The sequence below is a fragment of the Halichoerus grypus genome, chromosome 6, assembly GCF_964656455.1.
Source record: "Halichoerus grypus chromosome 6, mHalGry1.hap1.1, whole genome shotgun sequence".
Taxonomy (NCBI): Eukaryota; Metazoa; Chordata; class Mammalia; order Carnivora; family Phocidae; genus Halichoerus; species Halichoerus grypus.
In genome coordinates, this window is record NC_135717.1 from 77,188,580 (window position 1) to 77,212,519 (window position 23,940).

The 23,940-nt window shown below is 36.7% G+C and overlaps 1 protein-coding gene across 2 annotated transcripts in view; it reads left to right on the plus strand.

The window, feature by feature from the left end:
• Positions 1 to 23,940, plus strand: part of DCP1B (decapping mRNA 1B) — a 56,381-nt gene that overhangs the window by 16,466 nt on the left and 15,975 nt on the right. For both annotated transcript variants that reach the window (XM_036103046.2, XM_036103045.2), the window contains exons 4-5: positions 18,701 to 18,767; positions 21,186 to 21,321. In XM_036103046.2, coding sequence (XP_035958939.1) covers positions 18,701 to 18,767; positions 21,186 to 21,321 — 203 coding nt within the window. The remainder of the gene's footprint in view (positions 1 to 18,700; positions 18,768 to 21,185; positions 21,322 to 23,940) is intronic.

The window sequence follows — 23,940 nt, forward strand, 5'->3', positions numbered from 1 at the left end:
TTTGTAGTAACAGATTATTTGTAAGGCTAAATATTCATATAAATTATATTTTAGCATGTTTGGTAATAGTAAAGTTAACTGAAGTTTTCTCAGACAATTGCTAAGTCCTAGTTCAGTAGTGGTTCTGCTGCTCTCTCCTTATGACAAAAAGGGATTAAGCTTCCAGCACTAGCCAAAATACAAAAAAGTAAGTTCACTATCAGACATCTCTCACTGTTTAGAACTAAAAGTTCTAAATACAAAAAGCAACTAAGTGAAGATTCTGAAGGTAAACAAAAGGTATATTGGGAAGGGAAATCAAAACCTGAAGAACAACCAGTATGGTGGTGAATTTCTGCATTTCATTCTTTTCTTATCTGCTGATGGTGACTCAAGAGTGGGCCAAGTTGCAGAACCATGGACAAGAACAACAAAAACTAAGAGAAACCTCTCCTTTTAGTTTGGTAATTGGAGAAATGGACTCCTGTGAACTACAAAGTATGAAAAGAATCTCCCCGTTTCCCCCTTTTTTCTCTCCTAGCCCTACCCTGAAACCAGTTGCAGTGCAAAGCTGAATTGCCGCTGTGGCAATGATGGTGGTGGCACAGTCACCTAAAGATCCCAAGAAACAGCTTGTCTCTGCCACAGTAACTGGAAACCAGGGCCCCTGTGGTCTAAAGACTTGCAGGGACAGCAGGGAGTTCCCATTATATATTTTATCTTTCCTTTGTTTCACCCTGTGAGCAGCCCAAACTATGCAGACTGCCTGACTCTGATAAGCCAAAACTCAAGAGATATGCTGACTTTATAACCAGAGGTCTGGGGAAAAGGGCCCCTGAGTCAAGCTGGAGAGTTGGGGAGATTGTAGAGGAGAAAGCTGAATAAGATCTCCTAATTCTGATTATGAACTGACACAAGTCCTGGTCTCACCTGTGAGGTTCACATACATGTAACAAAGACAAACATAACAAAGGCTTTGAGAACTCACCTACAAAATAAACCACCATCCTAAGTGGTATATATGTAGGGCAGACACAGCTTTGAAATGGAACTGACATGGGAACCATTTCCCATGAAAGGCAAGAGAGAATTTCCTATCTAAATCTAAATGAATTGGACACCTTCTCAAACAAAATAAACATTCTTTGGGAAGTTTTAAGAGTACTTGGATTCTCACAATGTAACCAAAATGTTGGGCATTTGGTACAATCCAAAATTGCTAATTATGCAAAGAACGAGGAAAATCTGATGAACTCTCAAGGGAAAAGCCAGTCAATATTGGCTACCCTGGAGATGATCTAGGTGTTGGCATTATAAGACAGTGGCTTCAAAACAGTTATTATAACTATGCTCCATGAGGTAAAACTGAATACTCTTAAAATTAATGTAAAGAGAAATTCTCAGCAGAGAAATAGGTATGAAAAGAACCAAATGAATACTTTGGAACTGAATAATACAATATTCACTGGATAGCCTATTTAATAGAATAGAGATGACAGAGGAATGAAGAGTCAGCAAATTCAAAGACAGATCAGTAGAAATTATCCAACCTGCAGAATATAGAGGAAACAGATCAAAACAAAACAGAACAAGCAAACAAAAACGGCCTCAGTAACCTGTAGGACAATATCAAAAGGTCTGAATTTGTGTCACTGGAGTACAACAAAAGGAGAAAAAGACTTGTTTAGAAAATATTTTGAAGAAATAGTGGCTGAAAACTTTCCAAACTTGGTGAGACACAAATATATGGAGTCAAGAAACTCTATGAACCCCAAACAGGATAAATCCAAAGAAAACCATGCCTCTTTAAACATCATAATCAAACTGCCAAAAAACAAATTAAAAAAAAATTATGAAAGCAACCAGAGGAAAATGATACATATGGAGGAACAATGTTTTGAATCACCACAGATTTCTCTTCAGAACCATAAAGCCTGGAAGACAGTGGGGCAACCTTTCAAAGTGCTGAAATAAAAGAACTGCCAACTTATAATTCTATCTCCAGTGAAAATATCTCTCAAGAATGAAGGTGAAATTAAAGACATCCTCAGAGAAAGAAAAATTAAAAGAACTCTTTGTTAACTGACCTGCTCTAAAATCAATGCTAAAAGAAGTTCTTCAGACTGAAGGGAAATGACACCAAAGGGGAAATTGGAACTGCAGGATTCCTTAGGAAGAGCAACATAAATAGTAAATATATAGGTAAATAAAAGTTATTTTTCCTCCTCTCAATATCTTTAAAATGCACAGGATTATTGAAAGCAAAAGTTGTAATGTTGTTAGGAGGTGAGTTAGTGTATGTAGATGTGATATGTGTGACAACTATAATAAAAGGGGGAGGGTAAGCGGAGCTATATAGGTGTAAAGCCTTTACATTTACTTGAAGTAGTAAAATGAAAACTAGTAGACTCTGAAAAGTTAGGTGTGTGTGTGTGTGTATATATATATATATATATATATATAGTGATTCCTAGAGCAACTACTAAAAAAAGAAAATACAAAGAGATATAGGTACCAATAGATAAATTAGAATACTAAAAACATTTCAAATAATACATAAGTAGGCAAGAAATGAGGGAACAGCAGAGCCAAACGTAGGAAAGACAAACATAAAACAGTAGATCTAAATCTAACCATATTAGATATATTAAATGTAAATGGTCTAAACATACCAATTAAGACAGAGAGTGCTGGATTGGATAAAAAATCATGACCCAACAATATGCTGTTTATTTTTTTTTTAAGATTTTATTTATTTGTGAAAGAGAATGAGAGAGAGCACATGAGAGGGGGGAGGGTCAGAGGGAGAAGCAGACTCTCTGCTGAGCAGGGAGCCTGATGTGGGACTCGATCCTGGGACTCCAGGATCATGACCTGAGCCGAAGGCAGTCGCCCAACGAACTGAGCCACCCAGGCACCCTATGCTGTTTATTTAAAAACCCACTTTAAATGTAATGATACAGATAGGTTAAAGGTAAAAGGATGGAGAAAGATATACCATGCAATTACTAATTAAAAGAAAGCTGGAATGACTACATTAATATCAGACAAACATTAGAACAAAGAAAACTGCCAGCGATAAAGAGGGACATGATGTAATGATAAAAAGGTTAGTTTATCCAAAATACATAACAATCATTAATATGCACCTAATAACAGAGTTTCCAAAAACGTGAAGCAAAAAGTAATAGAAATAAAAGGAGAAATAAAATCTGCAATTATACTTGGAGACTTCAGTACTCTACTTTCTATAATTGATAGAACAAATGGATAGGAAACAGCAAGGATATAGAAACCCAAACAACACTATCAACTCACTTGATGTAACTGACATATATATAACATTCCATCCAACAAGAGCAGAATGCACATTCTTCTCAAGTGCACATAGAACATTCCCCAAGATAAACTTCATCATGTGTCATAAAGCAAACCTTAAAATTTTTGAAGAAATTGAAATCATACAAAGTACGCTCTCTGACCACAAAGCATTTGAACTCAGAAATCAATAACAGAAAGATATGTGGAACATCCCCCAAATGACTGAAAATTAAACAACACACTTCTAAATAACTCATGTGTCAAAGAGGGAGACAAATTAGAAAATATATGAGCTGAATAAAAATGAAAATATAATATGTCAGATGTAACTGAGGTTGGGCTTAGAGGGAAATTTATGGCATCAAATACTTAGGTTAAAAAAGAAGAAAGCTCTCAAATGAATACTTCATGCTTTCACTTTAAGAAATTTGAAGAGAGGAGCAAATTAAACCCAAAGGAAGCAGAAAGAAGGAAAAAATAAAAATAAGCCCAGGAATCAGTGAAACAAAAAACAAAAACAATAGAAAAAAATCAGTGAAACAAAAAGCTGGTTCTTTGAAAAGAGTCAATAAAACTGATAAAACCCAAGCCAGACTGATGGGGGAGCGGGGAGGAAGACTCAAATGAGCAGTATCAAGAATGAAAGAGTAGGTCTCTACAGACATTAAAGGAATAATAAGGGAAATACAGTGATCTACTCCATGTCCATCAATTTGACAGGTTAGTGAAATGGACTAATTCCTAGAAAAACACAAATCACCAAAATGTACTCAAGAAGTAAATAACCCAAATAATCCCATATCTATTAAATAAGTGGACTTTGTAGTTTAAAACCTTCTAACAAAGAAAACTCCAGGTCCAGATGGTTTCACTGGTAAATACTACCAAACATTCAAAAAAGAAATAATACTAATTTTACACAATCTCTTCCAGAAAAAGAAGAAGAAATACTTCCCAACTTATTTTATGAGCAACATTCTCCTGATACCAAAACAAGACAAATACATTACAAGAAAAGAAAATTATAGACCAATATCTCACATAAATATAGATATAAGAAATGATCAACAAAATAATGTTTATAGCAACATTCTTCACAATAACCAAAATGTGGAAACAACCCAAATGTCCAGTGGTGGCTGAATGGATAAACAATATGTGGTATATACATACACTGGAATATTATTCAACCAGAATGAAATTCTGTTATATGCTATAACATGAACCTTGAAGACTTTATGCTAAGTGAAATAAACCAGACACAAAAGGACAAATGTATGATTCCACTTGCATGAAGTACCTAGAATAGTTAAATTCATAGTGACAGAAAGTAGAATAGTGATGACCAGGGGCTGGAGAGAGGAGGGAATGGAGAGTTAGTGTTTAATGGATAACAGCGGTTTAGTTTGGGATGACGAAAAAGTTCTGGAGATGGATGGTACTGACGGTTGCACAACATCCTGGATGTACTTAATCACTGAACTGTACACTTAAATGTGGTTAAAATAGTAAGTTTCATGTTGTTTGTATTTTACCACATACACAAAATACTAGCAAATTGAGCCCAGAAACATATAAAAAGGATGATATAGCATTAGCCTTATAATTTGCAATCAGCTTATCCCCTCCATCCAAAACCACTATTAGATTTATCTTCCTAAAGCGTAAGACTGATCAAGTCATTTTCCTGCTCAAAATCTTAAATGCCTACCAAGTAAACATTTTCACCAGGTGTTTAAAGCTTGCTATAGTCAGGTCCCAGTTTACCTATCTGGCCTAGTCCACCATTACTTTTACACACTTGTCTTCTGTTCTAACCAGACAGAACTATATGCTTTCCCAGAATACTCTTTAATTTCTTATCTCCATGCTTTTAAACATGCTTCTCATTTTTCCTCCTTGAATTCTCTCCCTCACCCTGACTAATCTCTACCATATAAATTCTCATATTTCAAAACCCAACTGAAACTGGACCTCTCCCTAATGTTTTTATAATTCCTCTATTTAGCTGTGATTTCTTGCTGCAACATATACTCTCTTACCTTGACTTTTGTTAGTATTTATTGAGCACTTGTCTATTGATAGTGATTCTGTGCTGGGTTTCGAGGTTCAATAATGAATAAGACACATTCCTTCCCTCTTAGAGTTTACTATCCTAGCACACAAGACAGAAAAATAAATATAAATATTCAAAATAATCTAAATGCTGAGCTGGAAATATACAACAGGCACTTAATAGTACTTATATTTTATCTTATATATATGCCTTAGTTTCTCTATTAGAGTGTAAGCTCCTACAAGGCAAGGTATCCTACTCGCCTGCAACACTTAATTCTTTGCATTAAATGTGTACCATTAAATATTTGCAATGAGTTCTGAACTGTTTTTATTAGATTTCTTTATTCAAGGCAACCTATAAAGCTTAACCAACAATTTCACAACTATTTCTTCAATCTTTTTTTCTTTTGGGACATTATCTAGCAGACAGTAAACGTAACTTAAAGCTCTGGGTGGTTCCCGGACAGAAACTGAAAATACTAAACAATTTCAGCAGCTTACATAGGAATTCCTCTGTTCCTCAAGGTTGATTTTATATAGATAATAGTAGCATTTACCTAAAATTTCCTAGAAATTATTGCAAGTTGTGAGAATTCATGTATCCTCATCTTGAGAAATTTAATAATTCTAAGAAGAGATATATAATGTGGGAAAATGTTAATTTAATCTTATGTGAAAGTTCTTCATGAAACTTTAAGTTTTAAAAAACATTTTATAGAATGTTTCCTTCAAATTGTTTTACTTTTATTGAGACATTCTGATTTGATATTTAAGTTTATTCACTTTATACCAAAGTTGGTATTTTAATTATGATACATGAAAACAGGTCATGTTCCTATTTTCCAATGGCCCTATTAAACCACGATCATATGGCTTAAACAGTAAGGTTTATACTATAGATATATCTGAGAGTTAAATAAGAAATCCTTTTTTCCATGTTTGTAGAAGCAACCAAATCTATAACACTTTATCAAAAAATGGTAAAAAAAAAAAAAAAAAAAACCAGGTAGTATTACCAAACACTAGATTTAAATTGAATCTTATAAGCATTTACCATAAAAGAAAAAAATGATAAGTTGTACCCCATCAAAAGGAAAAATTTCATCAAATCAAAAACTTCTCTTCTTCTAAAGATACCTTTTAGAAAATGAAAAGGCGGGCGCCTGGGTGGCTCAGTCGTTAAGCGTCTGCCTTCGGCTCAGGTCATGATCCCAGGGTCCTGGGATCGAGTCCCACATCGGGCTCCCTGCTCGGCAGGAAGCCTGCTTCTCCCTCTCCCACTCCCCCTGCTTGTGTTCCTGCTCTCGCTATGTCTCTCTCTGTCAAATAAATAAATAAAAAATCTTTAAAAAAAAAAAAGAAAATGAAAAGGCAAGCCACAGACTGGGAAAAAATATTCACACTGCATATATCTGACATAGAACTTAGATCCAGAATATATAAGTAACTCTTAAAACTCAATAATAGGAAGACAGACAACCCAATTTAAAAATTGGCAAAATATTTAGGGTGCCTCGTTGGCTCAGTCAGTTAAGTGTCCAACTCTTGACTTCAGCTCAGGTCATGATCTCAAGGTCCTGAGACCGAGGCTCACATCAGGCTTTGTGCTCAGTGGAGTCTGTTTCTCTCCCTCTCCCTCTGCCCCTCCCTCTGCATTCTCTTTGTCTCTCTCTCAAATAAATAAATAAATCTTTTTAAAAATTCGGCAAAATATTTAACACTTTACAAAAGAAGGTATATGAATAGCCAATAAAGAGATGCTCAACAATAATCATCAGGAACTTACAAGTTATTGTTTGTAGCAATAGCTTATTCCTTTTTATTGCTGTGTAGTATTACAGTAGCATCAGAATAGTGCAATCTATTAACTTAGTCTCCTAATGGTGGGTATCTGAATTATTGCTAGTTGTGAACTATTGTGAGTAAAGTTGCCATGAAGATTCTGGCCCATGGTTTTTAGGTAGATATATGCACTTACTTGTTTTGAGTATTTACCAACCACTTTATATATAGTATAAAAATATTTAGCTTTAATAGATACTGCTGAACAGTTTTCTAAAGTTGTGTGCCTATTTGTTTTCTTTCCAATAATGTATAAGAGTTCCAATTGCTTCATATCCTTGTCAACACTTGACATTGTTCCTTTTAACTTGAGCTATTCCAGGAGTTCTGAAGTGATATGTCATTGTGGTTTTAATCTGCATATTGTAATAACTAATTGTGTTGAGCAATTTTTCATATGCTTATCGCACATTGGATGGATATGCAAATTAAAACTTGCATGAGGATACCACATAACTTAGTAGAGTGGCCAAAATTTTAAAAACTGACATTATCCTAGTGTTAATGTGAATGTGGAACAACTGAAACTGTCATACATTGATGGTGGGAGGGTAACATGGTCAACTACTGGAGAATGGATTGGCAATTTCTTATAAACTTAAACATAATTATCATATAATCCAACAGGTTCCACTTATAGGTATTTACTTAAAAGAAATGAAAACATGTCCACACAAAGACTTTTACTCAAATGTTCATAACAATTTTATTTATAATAGCCAAAAACAAAACAAAACAAAACAAAAAGCCCTGGAAATAACCCAGATGTCCATTCATCAATAAGTGAATGGACAAGCAAATTCAGTGTATCCATATAAGGGAATACTACTTAGCAATAAAAAGGAATGAACTACCAATCGGTTCAACAACATGGATGAATTTCAAAAATATCCTGAGCAAAAGAAGCCGTCTACAAAAGAGTATATACTGTATGATCCCATTTATATGAAGTCTAAGAACAGGCAAAACCAGTCTATGGTGATAGAAGGCAGAAAACGATTGTGTCTGCTGGGTTAGTGGTGGAACTGCTATAGTTGTTGCCTGAAAAGGAGGGATGACAGTGTTTTAGGTCTTGTTTTGGGTGGTTGATTACCTGAGAGTGTATTATTGCCAAAATTCTTCAAACAAAACACTTTAAGTTCTGTGCCTTCTATCATATATAAAGTATTGTTCAATTTTTAAAAGTAGAAATAATTGGACCTTATCAAAGAAGACATTTTTTTAGTCATTTTTTTAAAGTCAATTTTCTGGCAGAGAGAAGCCCTAGCATTTCTTCTGCAGTCCTAATATATAGTAAACCATTAATATATGGTGAGCAATTAATAAGGTTTTTCTTGATGGCTATTAGAAAGCATATAACGAGGTGTGGGCTTTAATTTTTTCCAAAGCTCCAGTTGAAATGTACTTGGGCATAGCCATCATAAATAATAGCAGTAAGAAAGCCAAATTTGCAAACAGAGGTAGGTCATAATTTGGAAACAACATTGCTCACTGTATTTTGATGCATGTTGTGAAATGTTTTCTCTTTCACTATACTGGCATTAATTGGTTGATTATTGATTATCTAGGCTATCGAGAAAGCAGTGGCATGAGTAATAAATTACAGAGGGCAGAGACTACATCTTAATATTTTGTTCTGTGGTACCAAATAACCACCGAAAATGAACAGATCTAGATAAGAAATAGACACATACAATGTACTTAAGGTAATTCCCAAATCATTTATATTCTAGAATTGTCCCCTATGGACGTATGTCTAATTTTTTGTCCAGGTTTGAAGACGTTATGCTTGGGGTAATTGAGAAAGAGCCAAAAAGTAGCTCAGCTTTCTGAAATTCCTCCCTGTTGGCCATTTTATGGTAGAGACTGAAAATCCCACCTACTGGGTGGCTCAGTAGGTTAAGTGTCCGACTCTTGATCTCAGCTCAGGTCTTGACCTCAGGGCTCAAGCCCCAGGTTGGGCACACTGGACATGGAGCCTACTTAAAAAAAGAAAGAAAGAAAATCCCACCTCTCAAGCTAATAATGCGAAACAGTAGTGGAAGCTGAACTGTGTGGTTCACCCTTGCTGTGGCTAAGGATGTGAAGTCTCCTTTTTAAGCCCTCTCCTAGACTTCAGGCCACGTGGAGGAATAAAAGGTCTTACAGCTTAACAAATTCTAAGACCTCAAGACTTTATCATCTATTTTCTTAACCTTGGAATCAGTTCAGGCAATTACTACAAAAGCAATTTGAAAGGTTAAAAGTGAACTCTGTGTAAATTTATTACTAAGAAAATGAAAGTCACATTATCTCTCCACAGATAATTGAGAGTTTATTTTTCCATTCTAAGGTATTTAGTGGTGTATTGATCCTCAAATAGTAGTTCTTAACCTTCTTTGGGTCACAAATCCCTTTGAGAATCTGAGGAATTTCCTTCCTGCCTGCCCCTGCAATATTTTTTAATTGCCTGTTATGTGCCAGGCATTGTTCTGGGGGGTCTATGCTTTGTACTTCCCTACCTCCAAACATGTCTATTTGCATATTTACACATCATTTTGCATGCATACAACTTTAGGGATTTTACTGAACTCCTGAAGCCCTCTAGAGTCAAGAAACATCTTTAAAGTAATTATATGGCCAAAAATACTTGACATTCTTGCTAGGCAGAATCTTAGTATTCACAGGAATAAGAAGAGAATGTTCTATTAAGAATCTGTCCAGTGATATAAGATCCTTAAAGTAAATTCATTCAAATCATGTGCAATATGGGATGGGAGACAAGGAATTTGACATTTCATATGCAATTAGAATAGGTAACCTATACAGTCTTGTCCTCTACTGTACATGAGAGCACCGTTGGTTGCACTAGAGAACCAAGGATTCTTTCTACCAGCTGGAAGATTCTTAGTGAGAAAGAAAGACCACCAAAATTTAAAAATTATAATGTGGTCACTGAATCTTACTCTGTGTCTGTATAAGTCTCCTTTGCCATTCTAACTGAAAAATTGATCTATTTATTATGCATCATTGCTCAGAAAGCTAATGTGTTTTAATATATGATTAAGGGTTATACATCTACTGTGACTTGAGTGATGAAACTTGTCACTCTGACCTTAACCCAGAATCACTCTTTTGTTCTGTCAATGCTCAGTTCATGCTGAAAGGAAAAGATCTAAACTCTAAAGGAGACTATTAATCTAAATAACTGGCATCCTATCAATTAAAGAAGGCTCTGAAAAGCCTCACGTAAAGCAAAATTTCACTCGTGAGCCACATGGTACATCTGGGTTTCATGTTTTTGTTTTTTTACTGTGTTGTGTTGTGATACCTGGTAGCTCCTTGAAACACACACACGAGCTAGATAAACAATACTTCTCTTCACCTAACCACCCAATTTACACAGCCTCCAGACTTTCATCATATATTATTAGGGGACTCACTGGATATAGGACCGTCACATGAATTTAATGGGAAACTGTATAAGCATATCTAAACTTAATTGACTTAGCAATCTGGTGTGCTTAGATGAAGAACCCATGCGGCAAAGGTGATACACAGATACTATGTGAGAATGAAATTGAAGTGAAGTCACTTTTATTTTATCCTGAACCATAAACACTTTTTTTTTTTAAGATTTTTATTTATTTATTTGACAGAGAGACACAGTGAGAGAGGGAACACAAGCAGGGGGAGTGGGGGAGGGAGAAGCAGGCTTCCCGCAGAGCAGGGAGCCCGATGCGGGGCTCGATCCCAGGACCCTGGGATCATGACCTGAGCCAAAGGCAGACGCTTAACGACTGAGCCACCCAGGTGCCCCATGAACCATAAGATTTTTAAGAACTTTTGAGATTCTCAACTTCTACCAAAGAAACATCTGCATAGTGATGCTATTTGGATTCATACACTACATTTGTGGCTTGGAGATAGACTGTATTTTATATTTTGTTTCTGAGAGCCCAGTTTGGCATGATAGGAGTCTAAATCTTGGCAGAGCAAAAACTGGATTCCAAAACACTTTCTGAAATGCTTAATGTGTGAAGCATCTTTCAGTTTTCCTACGCTAACACAGTGCTTTGCATATAGTAAGTGCTCATTATGGCTACACTGAGTGTTCATATCTGTTCTTTTAGAGTCTATCTTTTATATTACTGATTTTTGTCCAAAAATCATTTAGAAAATAGTTTCAAATAACCAATTTGAAACTGTTGGATTAATTTTCTTTTTAACCCACAGAAGGAAAAATTGCAAATCTTCATGTTCTTATGGGTTTTGGAAAAAGAAAACAATTTTAGCCAAGAATTTATATTAGAATTATCCTATATACAGCCTTAGAGCTCTAATTTAATTTAAGTGGGACCAAAACATGATTCAACTGTGTATAACATAAAGGGCTTTGGGAAAAGTAGTATCTCCTATATCTGTAATTATAGATTAAGGTCAAATTGGAAAAAGTACAGAAACTCTGGCTCACTTTCCTTCAATCAAGAAGTAGTATTCAGCTCCTCTTGGTAGGCCACGGCTATATAAAATCTTAGAAATTTTTCATTGATCATATACTTTATAGGTAGGGTATTTTCAGTAAAGCTATTACTATAATTATTAAACAGTTGGTTAAATAATCTGATTCAAATATGAAGAAGTCTGCTTTTCATTGGAACAAGTTCTGACTTGTAGAAATACTCTTTTATGTTTAGGTTAAACATGTATTTTTTGCAAACTACAATTCTGTGAGATAAGACTTATTTTACTACATTGAGATTCACTTCAAATAGTATGTTTTCAGTGTGTTGCTGGAATAATTGACATTGCATATAAATCTTATGTTTTTAAGATAATTTAGGTACTTGTATATGTAAGCTTCAGATTACTATTATCAGACATGACTGGAATTTGAATTCTTTTTTTCTGCTAGATCGAAGTACTATTAGTTATACTCTGAAGATAAATGCATGTGATTTTGCAGATTAATTGCATTCTTTGAGCTCTTAGTTGCCAGGGCCTGACAGGTATTCAATCAGGAAGGCTGGTATATGGTCGAATTGTTGTAATAATAAATACACATAAAATGAATATATTAATGCTTGCATAGTGCTGGATCAATAGAAATATACAATCCTAAGGAGCTTGTCCCTTAGTGACAAGATCCCATCAACATTACTGATGCCTAAGGTTACCAAATGTTTAAAGCTAAATAAACTCCAGTTAGAAGGAGAAATAAAGGAGCACTGTAAGGAGAATCCCCATGCTGTAATCCCTGGTAGAGGTTGTGATCATTGAATACAGAGGATCTAGGACATCTAGTCTGTGATGTGTAATTAGCCAAGAATAGTGGTAACTATTAATATTAGCATTACAAGGCGTACTGATACTATAAGATCTTAAAGTCTGATTTCAGTTCAACTCAGCAAATATTTGTTGAATATCAACCACGTGCTTGTCATTATGCTGGAGCTCATAGTCTAGTGGAGGAAACAGTTGTGTAAATACTTAATTATAATGTGTGCTCAATTTTTTTTCTTTTCTTTTTTTTGGCGCAAGGATATACAAAAAAACTATGGGAACAACAGAAAAGTTGAGGCTATTTATCCCTACAGGAATGGGAAAACCTGAGTCTTCAGGAGGACTGTTAGCTCAGAGAGGGGGAAAGACACTTTGGGGAACCCATGTTTGTTATTTGTGGTCTAGGAGATTTTGAAATTTATCAGCAGGGTTATGAACAAAAAGAAAATATAAATTTAAATGACCAACAAAACAGAATAAGTTGTTCCTATTTATATTTATTGTTACTGAAGACTTTTTCTCTTCCTAATGTTTTTTAAAATGGTTATTTACTCTGTTAAATCTCTTAGATTAAAGGAACTTTACCCTGAAATAAATAAAATTAGGAAGTTAGTGTATCATGAAAAAGATTCCACCTGGCCTTTCATGAACTTGAGGCCAGCCGCAGACCTCTGGGGTCTCATTTTGGGAGGATAATGACCTCTGTGGAGATTAGGAAGGCCTAATGACATAACATGCATTTGTTATAAATAAAAACTTCTTAAAAGATAAATCCATCCTTTTCTTTCAAAATAATAAATGCTAGTTTATAGTTGGAGATACATATTAATTTAACCCAAATTAGTTTAATGCTTTAGTTGAGAGATTGTTTTTGTCGTTGCTGTTTATGGCATTAACTTTCTAATGAAGTTAACTTATTTAGAAAAAAGGTTGTTATACTTCACAGTATTTATTTAGGTTTTCTACTGTTTCTCCCAAAATGTTTCATGAGGATTAGTCACCCATAAAATAGAAACTGCTTCTCATCTACTGTGAACTTTCCAATATTTTGAGATCATGGGATCACTGATTTGTGAGGTGCAGTAAAACTATGTCATATGAAAAGAACCAGACCAGGGGCCAAAGATAACAGTGCTATGTAGATGCTCTCTGTGGCCAGTGAAGATTTTGTTTTACAAGATCGTGTCCGTGTTTGGTCAGTAGAGCTAAGGCAGTAGGTGAATGAAAGAACATTACTTTAAAGGCATTAAAGAACATGAGGAAGAAAAACATTTTTAGTGCAAAGCATTCCAAATGGGGTAGAAGTACAGAGTCAACATGGAGCCGCCAAACATAGCTTGTGTTTCCCATCTATGGCTGCCAGGACAAGGGCAGAGTGATTGCTGTCCTAGCACTCACTGCCATCAAAGTAGGGCCAATACTAGAAATCTCAGATTCCTCTCTCTTTCCTCCCTCTCCTTTCCGTCCACACTCATCTCCTCCCTCCCTTCCCTCTCGCCTTTTTTCCTCTTGAGATTCCATATGAAGCTTGACTTTAGAAAAGGCTCATTTCCGTCTCTTATAACCAAGCCTACAACTCAGTCAAATGTAAAACTTGTTTCCGTCTTACTTCATTTGTAAGGCTGGGGGAGGAGCATATTTCAGAGCAAACAGATGGAACCAGTCAAGATGTCATTGGCTAAGTCATTTCACCTTGTGAGACCACACATTCCTAGTGAAATAGGCTGTTGAACTACCCACATCTCAGCTGCCTTCCAGCTCTAAAACTTCACGGTTCTAAGTTTCTAATTTCTTAGCTACCTTGTGATCTTTCAGGGGGTAGTAGCTGTGTGTGCATGCTTACTACCAAATACCAGTAACCAGTCATCCTCAGTGTGGTCAATCTTACAGAAACTTGAAATAGATAAATGGTACCATAAATCAAGACATATGATATTTGAGCGAATCTCAAAAACAAGTGTTTACATCAAATGTATGTTTAGATGTTCTTGGTTCTTACATTGGGATTATTATTCCACTCATTTGGGAAAGACTTGATGAGACGAATGGGGTTTGAAGAAATTTTAAAATTTTGGTTTATCCTTAAGTGCGCAGAAGAGATTTGTGTAATTTACACTGCCACATTTCCATAGTTTTCCTGGTGAAAAAAAAGAGAATTTAAATGCCTTCTTTGCTGCATTCTGACTAAGAAATATATATCCCTATGCTTTCGAGTGAAATTACTATTAAAGAGAGAGAGAAAGGAGAGCATTGCCAAATCAGATATCCTTCTCATGCCTATTTAAACTTTACCTATGTAATTATGTATTATCTACTTCCTAACTGCATGGAAATATGCCTTATATTTTAAAGTTGCACAATATTAGCATGAGTCCTTGTTAAAAGATTGCAAGCTACCATTCATGATTTGGAGTTGAAAGATATTTTGGGTAAAATATGGAACAAATGATAAATATCTTAAAAGAACAGATTGTATAGAAATATTTGTTAGGAGCATAAACTAGATGAGGTAAATCCCCAAAGAACATCCAGAATGCTCCATGCTAAAAAGAATCCAAGAGTTCTAAATGAATGTGATTTAAGGACATTTTGATATTGCCTCTGATGACCTTTTAACTAGCCTCTTAACATTTTACCAGCTTTAGATTTTTCTGCTGAAGAAATTAAAAAAGAAGAAAATACCATTATCAGATACAATCAGCTTGCTCTGTCTGTCATCTGTGTGTACCTATGACATTCAGACATGAAATCTAATAGGGAGATTTTGCTTTCCTTAATCATCCATGCAGACTTAAAAGGAAAAGGGAAGACTGATGCTTCAATAGCTATGTAAAGGCAATATTACCTTGCCTGTTGCCCCAAACATTGGTTTTGTTTCTGATTGAGAATTTCCAAAGCATGAGATAGACCACGACAGTGCAATTTTAGGCAGAATTTCCCAACTGTGCTGCTGAAAAGTCCTGTATTAAATACGAAGAGGATTGCCAAAAAGATGAGTCCTTATGTCACACATTCTAGACGTCATTAGAATATTTTGGAGTACATTTCAACCTGTTCTTCCTATTCATTTTGGGGTTTCTTACCTCCAGGAGGGATGTAGAACCAGTTGAGTTGAGCTTCATGCACCAAAGTGCCCTTAAACTTCACCTCTGCTTCGGGGGCGGGGTGACGGGGAAGTGGCTGGTATGCAGGCGCGGAGGGCTGGCCGAAGGCTCGAAGCATGGGGAACCTCCAGATGTGTACTATGAGGTCACTGTCTTCAAGTAAATAAATAGCCTCCTCGCGAGCTTCCCTCCTTGTAATTTCTTAAAGCCCAGAGGTCATTCCCACAATAACGTTTCAGCGTTCTGCAGGCCCACACGGCACGTCACCATCGCTGCAAATTCAGGTCACAGTGATTACTTTTTCAGGCTTAGAATTCGAAAAACCACACCTTCTTTTTGGGTTCTTCTCAACCGAGTTTTTTCTTCCTTGCCTGCCGCACTCACTGCCTCCCTCACCCAGTGGCTTTTACAGGAAAACTGGGATTGAAATGTGAAGTTAATTGTTTCTGTCAGCCTGTCAGCTCATCACCTCCCTGAGGCATGATGATCTCTGGTTTTTATATATCACCACGAGCTGCTCTGATATACCCTCTTGTGCGGGAAGTGATAGGTTTGTCCAGGGGTTGGGAGACCTTGGGCCTAAGAGGCAGAAAACTTCGGTTGGAATGTGCACGTTCATGGAACCGCGGCCCCTCTCCCACTGGAATGTAACGCAAGCCGCAAAACTATTTTAAGGAGAAAAAACTTAGGCCCAGTTCAACATTTTATCTTGGTGCTACTCTTCAGTAGCCAGGACTGTTGGTAAATCTGTTTTTTTCTCCCCTGACGAGTTACGTTTTACATTCAAACCAAATATTAACTGGGATGAAAATGCTATTTCAAAATGAGCCCATTTTATGCTTGAAGTCATGTTGTTTTAATGATAAATGGTCAGGTCCTAAAGAAATCTCCACAATGTCTCAAATAGTCATGACAAACCTGGTCTTCCCTTCATTCTGCGCTGACATCTGAAAGATGTTTTCATAGCATTTTTCCTCCCTAAATCTACATTTCATTTATCTCATGGTAATGACATTGTCAAACTGCTTTTCTGTTTGTATCAACAGTTTCCTTGGCATCCCGCTCTTCCGAAAACCGAATTCCTTATGTCAAATGCCACAAATGTGTAACATCAAACAAACAAACAAAATGACACTCAGAGCATTTCTACTAATATATCCTACAGATGAGGTACAAATGGCTGGTTCCCCGCTGCGACTGGGCCTGCAAGTTCCTAGTCATGCTGTGTTTTTTCCCCCTGCTACCTACCACCTTTCTTTTCTGATAGTTTTGGAAAACCCAGTCTCCCAGGAAAGGAAGTTATCACTGTAACCAAAAAAGCAGACTGAGCTGTTAGTTTTATAACTAAGATTAAAACCACCGTAAGACACAACCGTATTCAGATTTATTGTCTTTGAATGTACTTGTGCTTCCAAGGACACGAGCCGAGATGGGTTAGTGTGTCACAGTGTGTGTAGGCAGGCAGAGTAGGACGTTAGTGTGGACGGGCTGCTAACAATCTTGAATGAAAAGTTTTAAGATACACATTTAATGACCTTGAGACGAAATAATTTCTTTATGATAGTAAGGCTCTCTCAGCACATAGGCTTCAGAACTAAGATATTCTTTTTTCAAAAGATTATCAGTGTAGTAAAGAGAAATATGTGTATGTATTTTTAAGAGGATAAGATGGTCCTATTCAAGAAAATGCTGGAGGGTTCTTTCCATTTCTTTTCCCCTCTTCACATGTAGGTTGGTAAAATATCCTGGCACACTAATCATACAAAAAGTTTAAAACCCCGTTGCCACCTTTTGGCAAGTCAGTAATTCAGATTTATGGGGTTCCTTTTAAAAATATCTGCCTAAAATAGCACTGAGAAGACATTTCCTGAAGCTTTTGTTATCTGAATCACTACTGACAAGAAGCAGAAATCTCACACTGAGGCATTGGTCAGGTGGGTGGGGAAAGAAGTTGTCAAAGCATCATAGCTGTTTTAATGACCAAATAATATTCAGATAATTAAATATTTTGAATGTTCAAATTTTAAAAAGTTTTTCCTTTAAAAAATATATTTTGTTGCTTTTCATTGCCCTATCGTAACATTGCTGCTGGTTTCAATGAAGCGTTTGAAAATGTATCTGTAGCTAGTGCATTATTTATATGATTACTACCACCAGATCCTCAACTCGATCATTATAAATGTATTTTGGAACTGTCTAGCCTTTGCTATAAAAATGATGTAGATAGGCACATACTAAAGTATACAATTTATTTTGAAACTTGTTAAATGAATCCATAGCTCCATTATACCACATTTTTCTTTCATTACTAAATGATTAAGTCATGGTCACATCTCATCTTTCAACAGTTATAAATTTTCCATACAGGCATTTTGAAGTCAGAGATTTGTTACTGAATTTTATTTTTTCCTGCACTGTGTCCTAACTTACAGCTTACAAAGCCAGTTTTTCGGTGAACATATTCCTGGGAGGAAGGGGAGGGGGGAGAGAGGTTTCTAGGCCTAATTTCATGCATCAGGTTTCTGGATACTTCACAATAAAGATGAAATATGTGTATAAATGTGCAACTGGAGTCTGGACACAGTGACTTTTCTTTTTTCTTAAGATTTTATTTATTTATTTGACAGAGAGAGACACAGAGAGAGAGGGAACACAAGCAGGGGGAGTGGGAGAGGGAGAAGCAGGCTTCCCACGGAGCAGGGAGCCCGATGCAGGGCTCAATCCCAGGACCCTGGGATCATGACCTGAGCCAAAGGTAGAAGCTTAACGACTGAGCCACCCAGACTCCCTGGACACAGTGACGTTTCAAAACCAGGAGTTTAGAAATTCTGATTTCACGTCAATCTGTATTCATTCATTTAAGAAGCATTTGCCAAGTGCCTGTTACGTTCAGGTGCTATATTGTTAAGGATAGCACAGATTATTGGGGGGCATATGTGTCCCCACATATGCATAAGACCACTCCAGAGTTCTCTGTGGGCTTAGACAATTCCAACACTAGGTTTTCAAGCTTAAACTCCAGTGATTGGATTTGTTTATCCATAAGTATGTATTTTCTTCAAGTTGGAAAGGGAATTTCTTTCCATTTTGTAGTTTCAAAGGTGCTCATAATTTGTTTGATGTGTTTTTTGCAGTGTCCATTTATGGGATTTGGTTTTACGATAAGGAAGAATGCCAAAGAATTGCAGAGCTTATGAAAAAGTAGGTGCTGAAAGGCTAAGTATTTTTCTGGACGTGATGCATTTGTTTGTGTTTCTCAAGAGTAACTCCACTATATTTTTAGCAGACTGTATCTCTTACAGCAGCCCTTTCCTCCATGGCTAGGAAAACATTTACTATTACTTAAATGAAAAATAAACATAGTCACAACTTTTTACGTTTTCACTAGGTAAGGTTTATCATGTAGAATAGTTCACCTCATTTTTGTTCTGCATGGGTGAAATATCTATAATATGAATTGTTCCAGATGGCAGTTTTCTTCAATATTTTCCTCATTTGTAAATTAGCGGGGCTTTTTTTCTCTGAAAAGTCATCAGTATAGCTTTCAGTAAAAAGAACATTCGGAACATTTTAAAGGCTGCTACACATTCTCTAAAATCTTTCATTTCCTTCCCACCCTAAACGCTTTCCTTTAACTGCATTTCCATGGTTGTGGAAGCTCAGAGTTTCCTCACATCTCAAATGCTGTGAGTACTTAGGATAGACTTTATTTTCAATCTTACTGGAAATTTTGGAGTTAATATTAGTTTAGTGATTGGTAGGCAGTCCCTTTTTTTTTTTTTTTTTTTTGCTGCTATTCTCTTTTTCTTTTAATCTCTTGATACCTTGTGGTTTGTCTCACCTGCGTTTTGGGAAACTTAAATCAGGGTCTGACTGTCCTACTCTTGGCCCCCTGACTGCATTGAAAGGGAGGCCCAGGTAAGCGTGCTGTTTCCTCTGTGACCGGTCAAATCCCTGATCAGTTCTTGAGCCCCGAGGCTGCTCCCTGTGACGCAGTATTTCCCTGCTTTATGGGGACGGTTTAGAGCCTCAGAATGAAATACGTTTCCTACACATGCCGTGTCCCGGCCGGTGACTGGGCTCCGCCAGACACACAGTATGGCTTCTGCCCACGCAAATCTGACAACACGTCTCCATCTGTGAAAGGACTGGTTTCCAATTTTAAATCCTGGGGCAATGAAATGACTAAAAAGTGACCCCCAAAAATGAAATGTGTGGGACACTTTTTTATAAATAGATTTCTGAAAATCTAGCTTGCGATAGCTAATTGTAGGTAACCAGCTCACGTTGCAGATGGTGATTAAGTGTGTTCAAACTGGTATTTACCCCCATAACAACTAGTTCCTAACACATTCATGTTATTGTAAACTGTACAACGGATAATAATAGCAGGATTTCATATAGATGAAAAAATACCCTGTGGCTCAGCCAAGAGACCGTGCTCAAATTGTTAGCATTCTGCAGTAATTACTTAACAGCTGGGGCAGGAAATTGATTGTTGACTAGCAATAAGCAGCTGATATGTGTGGATTCTGAGCCCTTCCTCAGTTAGAATTAAATCTCCCAGTAAGTTCTCAGATGTCTTTTACCATAAATGGCATGGCCGTTATAAAAATTTGAGCTGAAAGTCAAAGCACACAAAAGGAAAAAGTATTTTTCTTAATGTCCCCTGGCACCATATAGGAGCCATCTGGTCTCCCTCCTGTATTTTTTTCAGGAAAACAGAAGACACTCTTCATTGCTCCGTTTTTGGGTTTTTTTGTTTGTTTGTTTGTTTTAATGCCCCCTCTTCTGGAATGGAATCTTTGTTGTTTATAAATTGCCAGAGGACTATAGGATTTGAGTTGCTGAGATCAATTTTGCTTTGACTACAAGGCACGTTGAAACAAGGAAGGGGGGAATCTCGATTTGCCATGAGGTTTGCTCAATGTTTGAGAACTCTAAATTGGGTTTCCTTAGCAATTAATGAGTCCTTTCAAATGCTCTAAATGAGGAGTTGGCAAACTTTTTCTGAAAAAAAACCCAAAAAACAGTATTTCAGGCCTTGCGAGGCCATAGGTCTGTGTCACAACTACTCAGCTCTGCAGTCATGGTGTGAAAGCCGGCCTTAAATGTAAATGATACAAAAACCAGTGAGTGTGGCTGTTTGTAACTTTCTTTACAAAAACACATGGTGTGCCGGATTTGGCCTGCAGAACATAGTTTGGCCACCCCTCCTCTGGGTTCGTACATGTACTCACTATACTCAGGACTTCAACTCTTGTTTTTCTTCTTTCACTTCCTAAGCAGTCTTACTTCTACCATGACTATAACAAGATAAAAACAAGTGGGGATGCCTGGAGGCTCAGTCAGTTAAGCGTCTGCCTTCAGCTCAGGTCATGATCCCAGGGTTCTGGGATCGAGCCCCACATCATTGGGCTCCTTGCTCAGCGGGGAGACTGCTTCTCCCTCTCCCTCTGCCTGCCACTCTCTCTCTCTCCTTCTCTCTGTTTCTCTGACAAATAAATAAAATCTTAAAAAAAAAAAGATAAAATCAAGTGGGTGGGAATTAGATGGTTTTAAAAGCCATTTGTATTGAGTTTGTTTTTCTTGTGTGGATTTTCCCCTCTATTTTTCTAGCCTAACTCAATATGAACAGTTGAAAGCCCATCAGGGAGGTGGAGCAGGAAACTCCCCAATGATCCTCAATTCAGGAGAGGGCAAGGAAGTAGATATCTTACGAATGCTCACCAAGGCCAAAGATGAATACACCAAGGTGAGTTTTTGTCTTCCTTTGTGAAACATACTTAAATCCTACAGTGGTAATATGCTTGTGGAAAAAGGGTGAGTGCTATTCCTTCCACCAAACAAAATCGAATGAAAAATTAAATCTCTATTTGCTTTTAGCAAGCTAATGAAGACCATTTGTTTTAAGTGGATTAAAACATAGCCTAAGAAATCAGCAGCCTTCCTATATACAAAGAGTATCCAATCAGAAGGTTAAGTAGAAGACCCCATTTACAGTAGCAACTATTAATATAACATTCTTTGGAATAAAATTAGCAAGAAATGAGCAAAGCCTGTATGAAGAAAACTTTTAAACACTCCTGACAGGCATAAAAATAGATTTGAACAAATGTCCTGATCTTAGATAAGAAGATAAAACTTAAAACTCTCACTTCTGTTTAATCTGCAAATTTAAGATGATTCCTAAACAAATACAGACTGGTTTCTTCTTTCCTGGAGCCACACAAGTTGAATATAAGGTTCATATGGAGAAATATACAAGAAAGAATAGCGGGAAAACCTTGACGAACAAGAGCAATATTGGAAGGGAGAGAAGGGGGAGCAAGCTCTACATATCTGATATTAAGGCATTAAAGCCTAAGCACTTAGAACAGTATGGCTTTGATGGTATCAGTGCATAAGCAGCCAGACAGACCAATAGGACAGGTGGGAAGGTCCAAATGACACCCCAGTGTATATGAAATTTAGGATGTGATAAAGATGAAAGTCTCAAATCAGCTGTTTGAGTGGATCTTTAAATAAATGATATTGGGACAAGTGATAGCCATTTGGAAAAATAGAAAATTGGACTTGCACCTTATACCAGGATAAATTCCAAATGTATTAGAAATTTAAATATTAAAAATAAAACCAAATACCAGAAGAAAATATATATGGATTTCTTTGTAATCTGGAAAGGGGAAATCTTCTAAACTCTGCCTTAAAACCCAAAAGCAATTAATTCAACTACATAATAATCAAAAACTAAATGTTTTGCCTGGTTCAAAAAAACACAAGCAAAGTGAAAAGATATATAAAACTGAGAAATATTTGTACCTAAGTAATAGGAGGAGGGTGAATTTCCCAATTTTATAAACTGCTATTGTAAGAATTGAGAAGTAAAAGATTAACACTCTCTAGAAATATGGGAAAAAAGAAAATTAAGGAAAAAAAGACAGTTAAAACCTAGAATTTGTAAACTAGCTGAAATAAGTGTACATAACTGAATATCATATTATGACATAATTACTTAGAAAAGAAATTGGGGAGTGACTTCAGAACCCCATATTTGGACTGAGCACCCTTAGAAAAAAAGAACTGCAAAGAAATTATAAACGTCATTCTGTGGTTTCATTGTTAATGGTAATATTGGCATTGTAAGTTTTCAGCTGTTGTGGATATAATAAATGAGTATGTTTATGTGGTCAGAACAAAACCTTCAATGTAAGAGAAAAATACTAAGTTAAAGCCATTTAATGTTAAATTTTAAGTGGAAATGTTTCTTAAATACGTAGTTACTGACTTTTTCCCTGAAGAGACCTAGAAATAAGTGACAATGCAGCAGCAACAAGCACTTCTGGCTCCCAGATTATTATTATCCGCCCCGCAAAAGGTATCAGGGCTCTTTTTTTTTTTTTTTATGTTATGTTAATCGCCATACGTTACACCATTAGTTTTTGATGTAGTGTTCCATAACTCATTGTTCGCGTATAACACCCAGTGCTCCATTCAGTATGCCCTCTTTAATACCCATCACCAGGCTAACCCATCCCCCCACCCCCTCCCCTCTAGAACCCTCAGTTTGTTTCTCAGAGTCCATAGTCTCTCATGGTTCGTCTCCCCCTCTGATTCCCCCCCTTCACTTTTCCCTTCCTGCTATCTTCTTTTTTTTTTTTTTTAACATATAATGTATTATTTGTTTCGGAGGTACAGGTCTGTGATTCAACAGTCTTACACAATTCACAGCACTCACCATAGCACATACCCTCCCCAATGTCTGTCACCCAGCCACCCCATCCCTCCCACCACCCCCACTCCAGCAACCCTCAGTTTTTTCCCTAAGATTAAGAATTCCTCATATCAGTGAGATCATCTGATACATGTCTTTCTCTGATTGACATATTTCGCTCAGCATAATACCTTCCAGTTCCATCCACATCGTTGCAAATGGCAAGATTTCATTCCTTTTGATGGCTGCATAATATTCCATTGTATATATATACCACATCTTCTTTATCCATTCATCTGTCGATGGACATCTTGGTTCTTTCCATAGTTTGGCTATTGTGGACATTGCTGCTATAAACATCAGGGTGCACGTACCCCTTTGGATCCCTACATTTGTATCTTTGGGGTAAATACCCAGTAGTGCAATTGCTGGGTCATAGGGTAGCTCTATTTTCAACTTTTTGAGGAACCTCCATACTGTTTTCCAGAGTGGCTGCACCAGCTTGCATTCCCACCAACAGTGGAGGAGGGTTCCCCTTTCTCCGCATCCCCGCCAACATCTGTCGTTTCCTGACTTGTTAATTTTAGCCATTCTGACTGGTGTGAGGTGGTATCTCATTGAGGTTTTGATTTGGATTTCCCTGATGCCGAGCGATGTTGA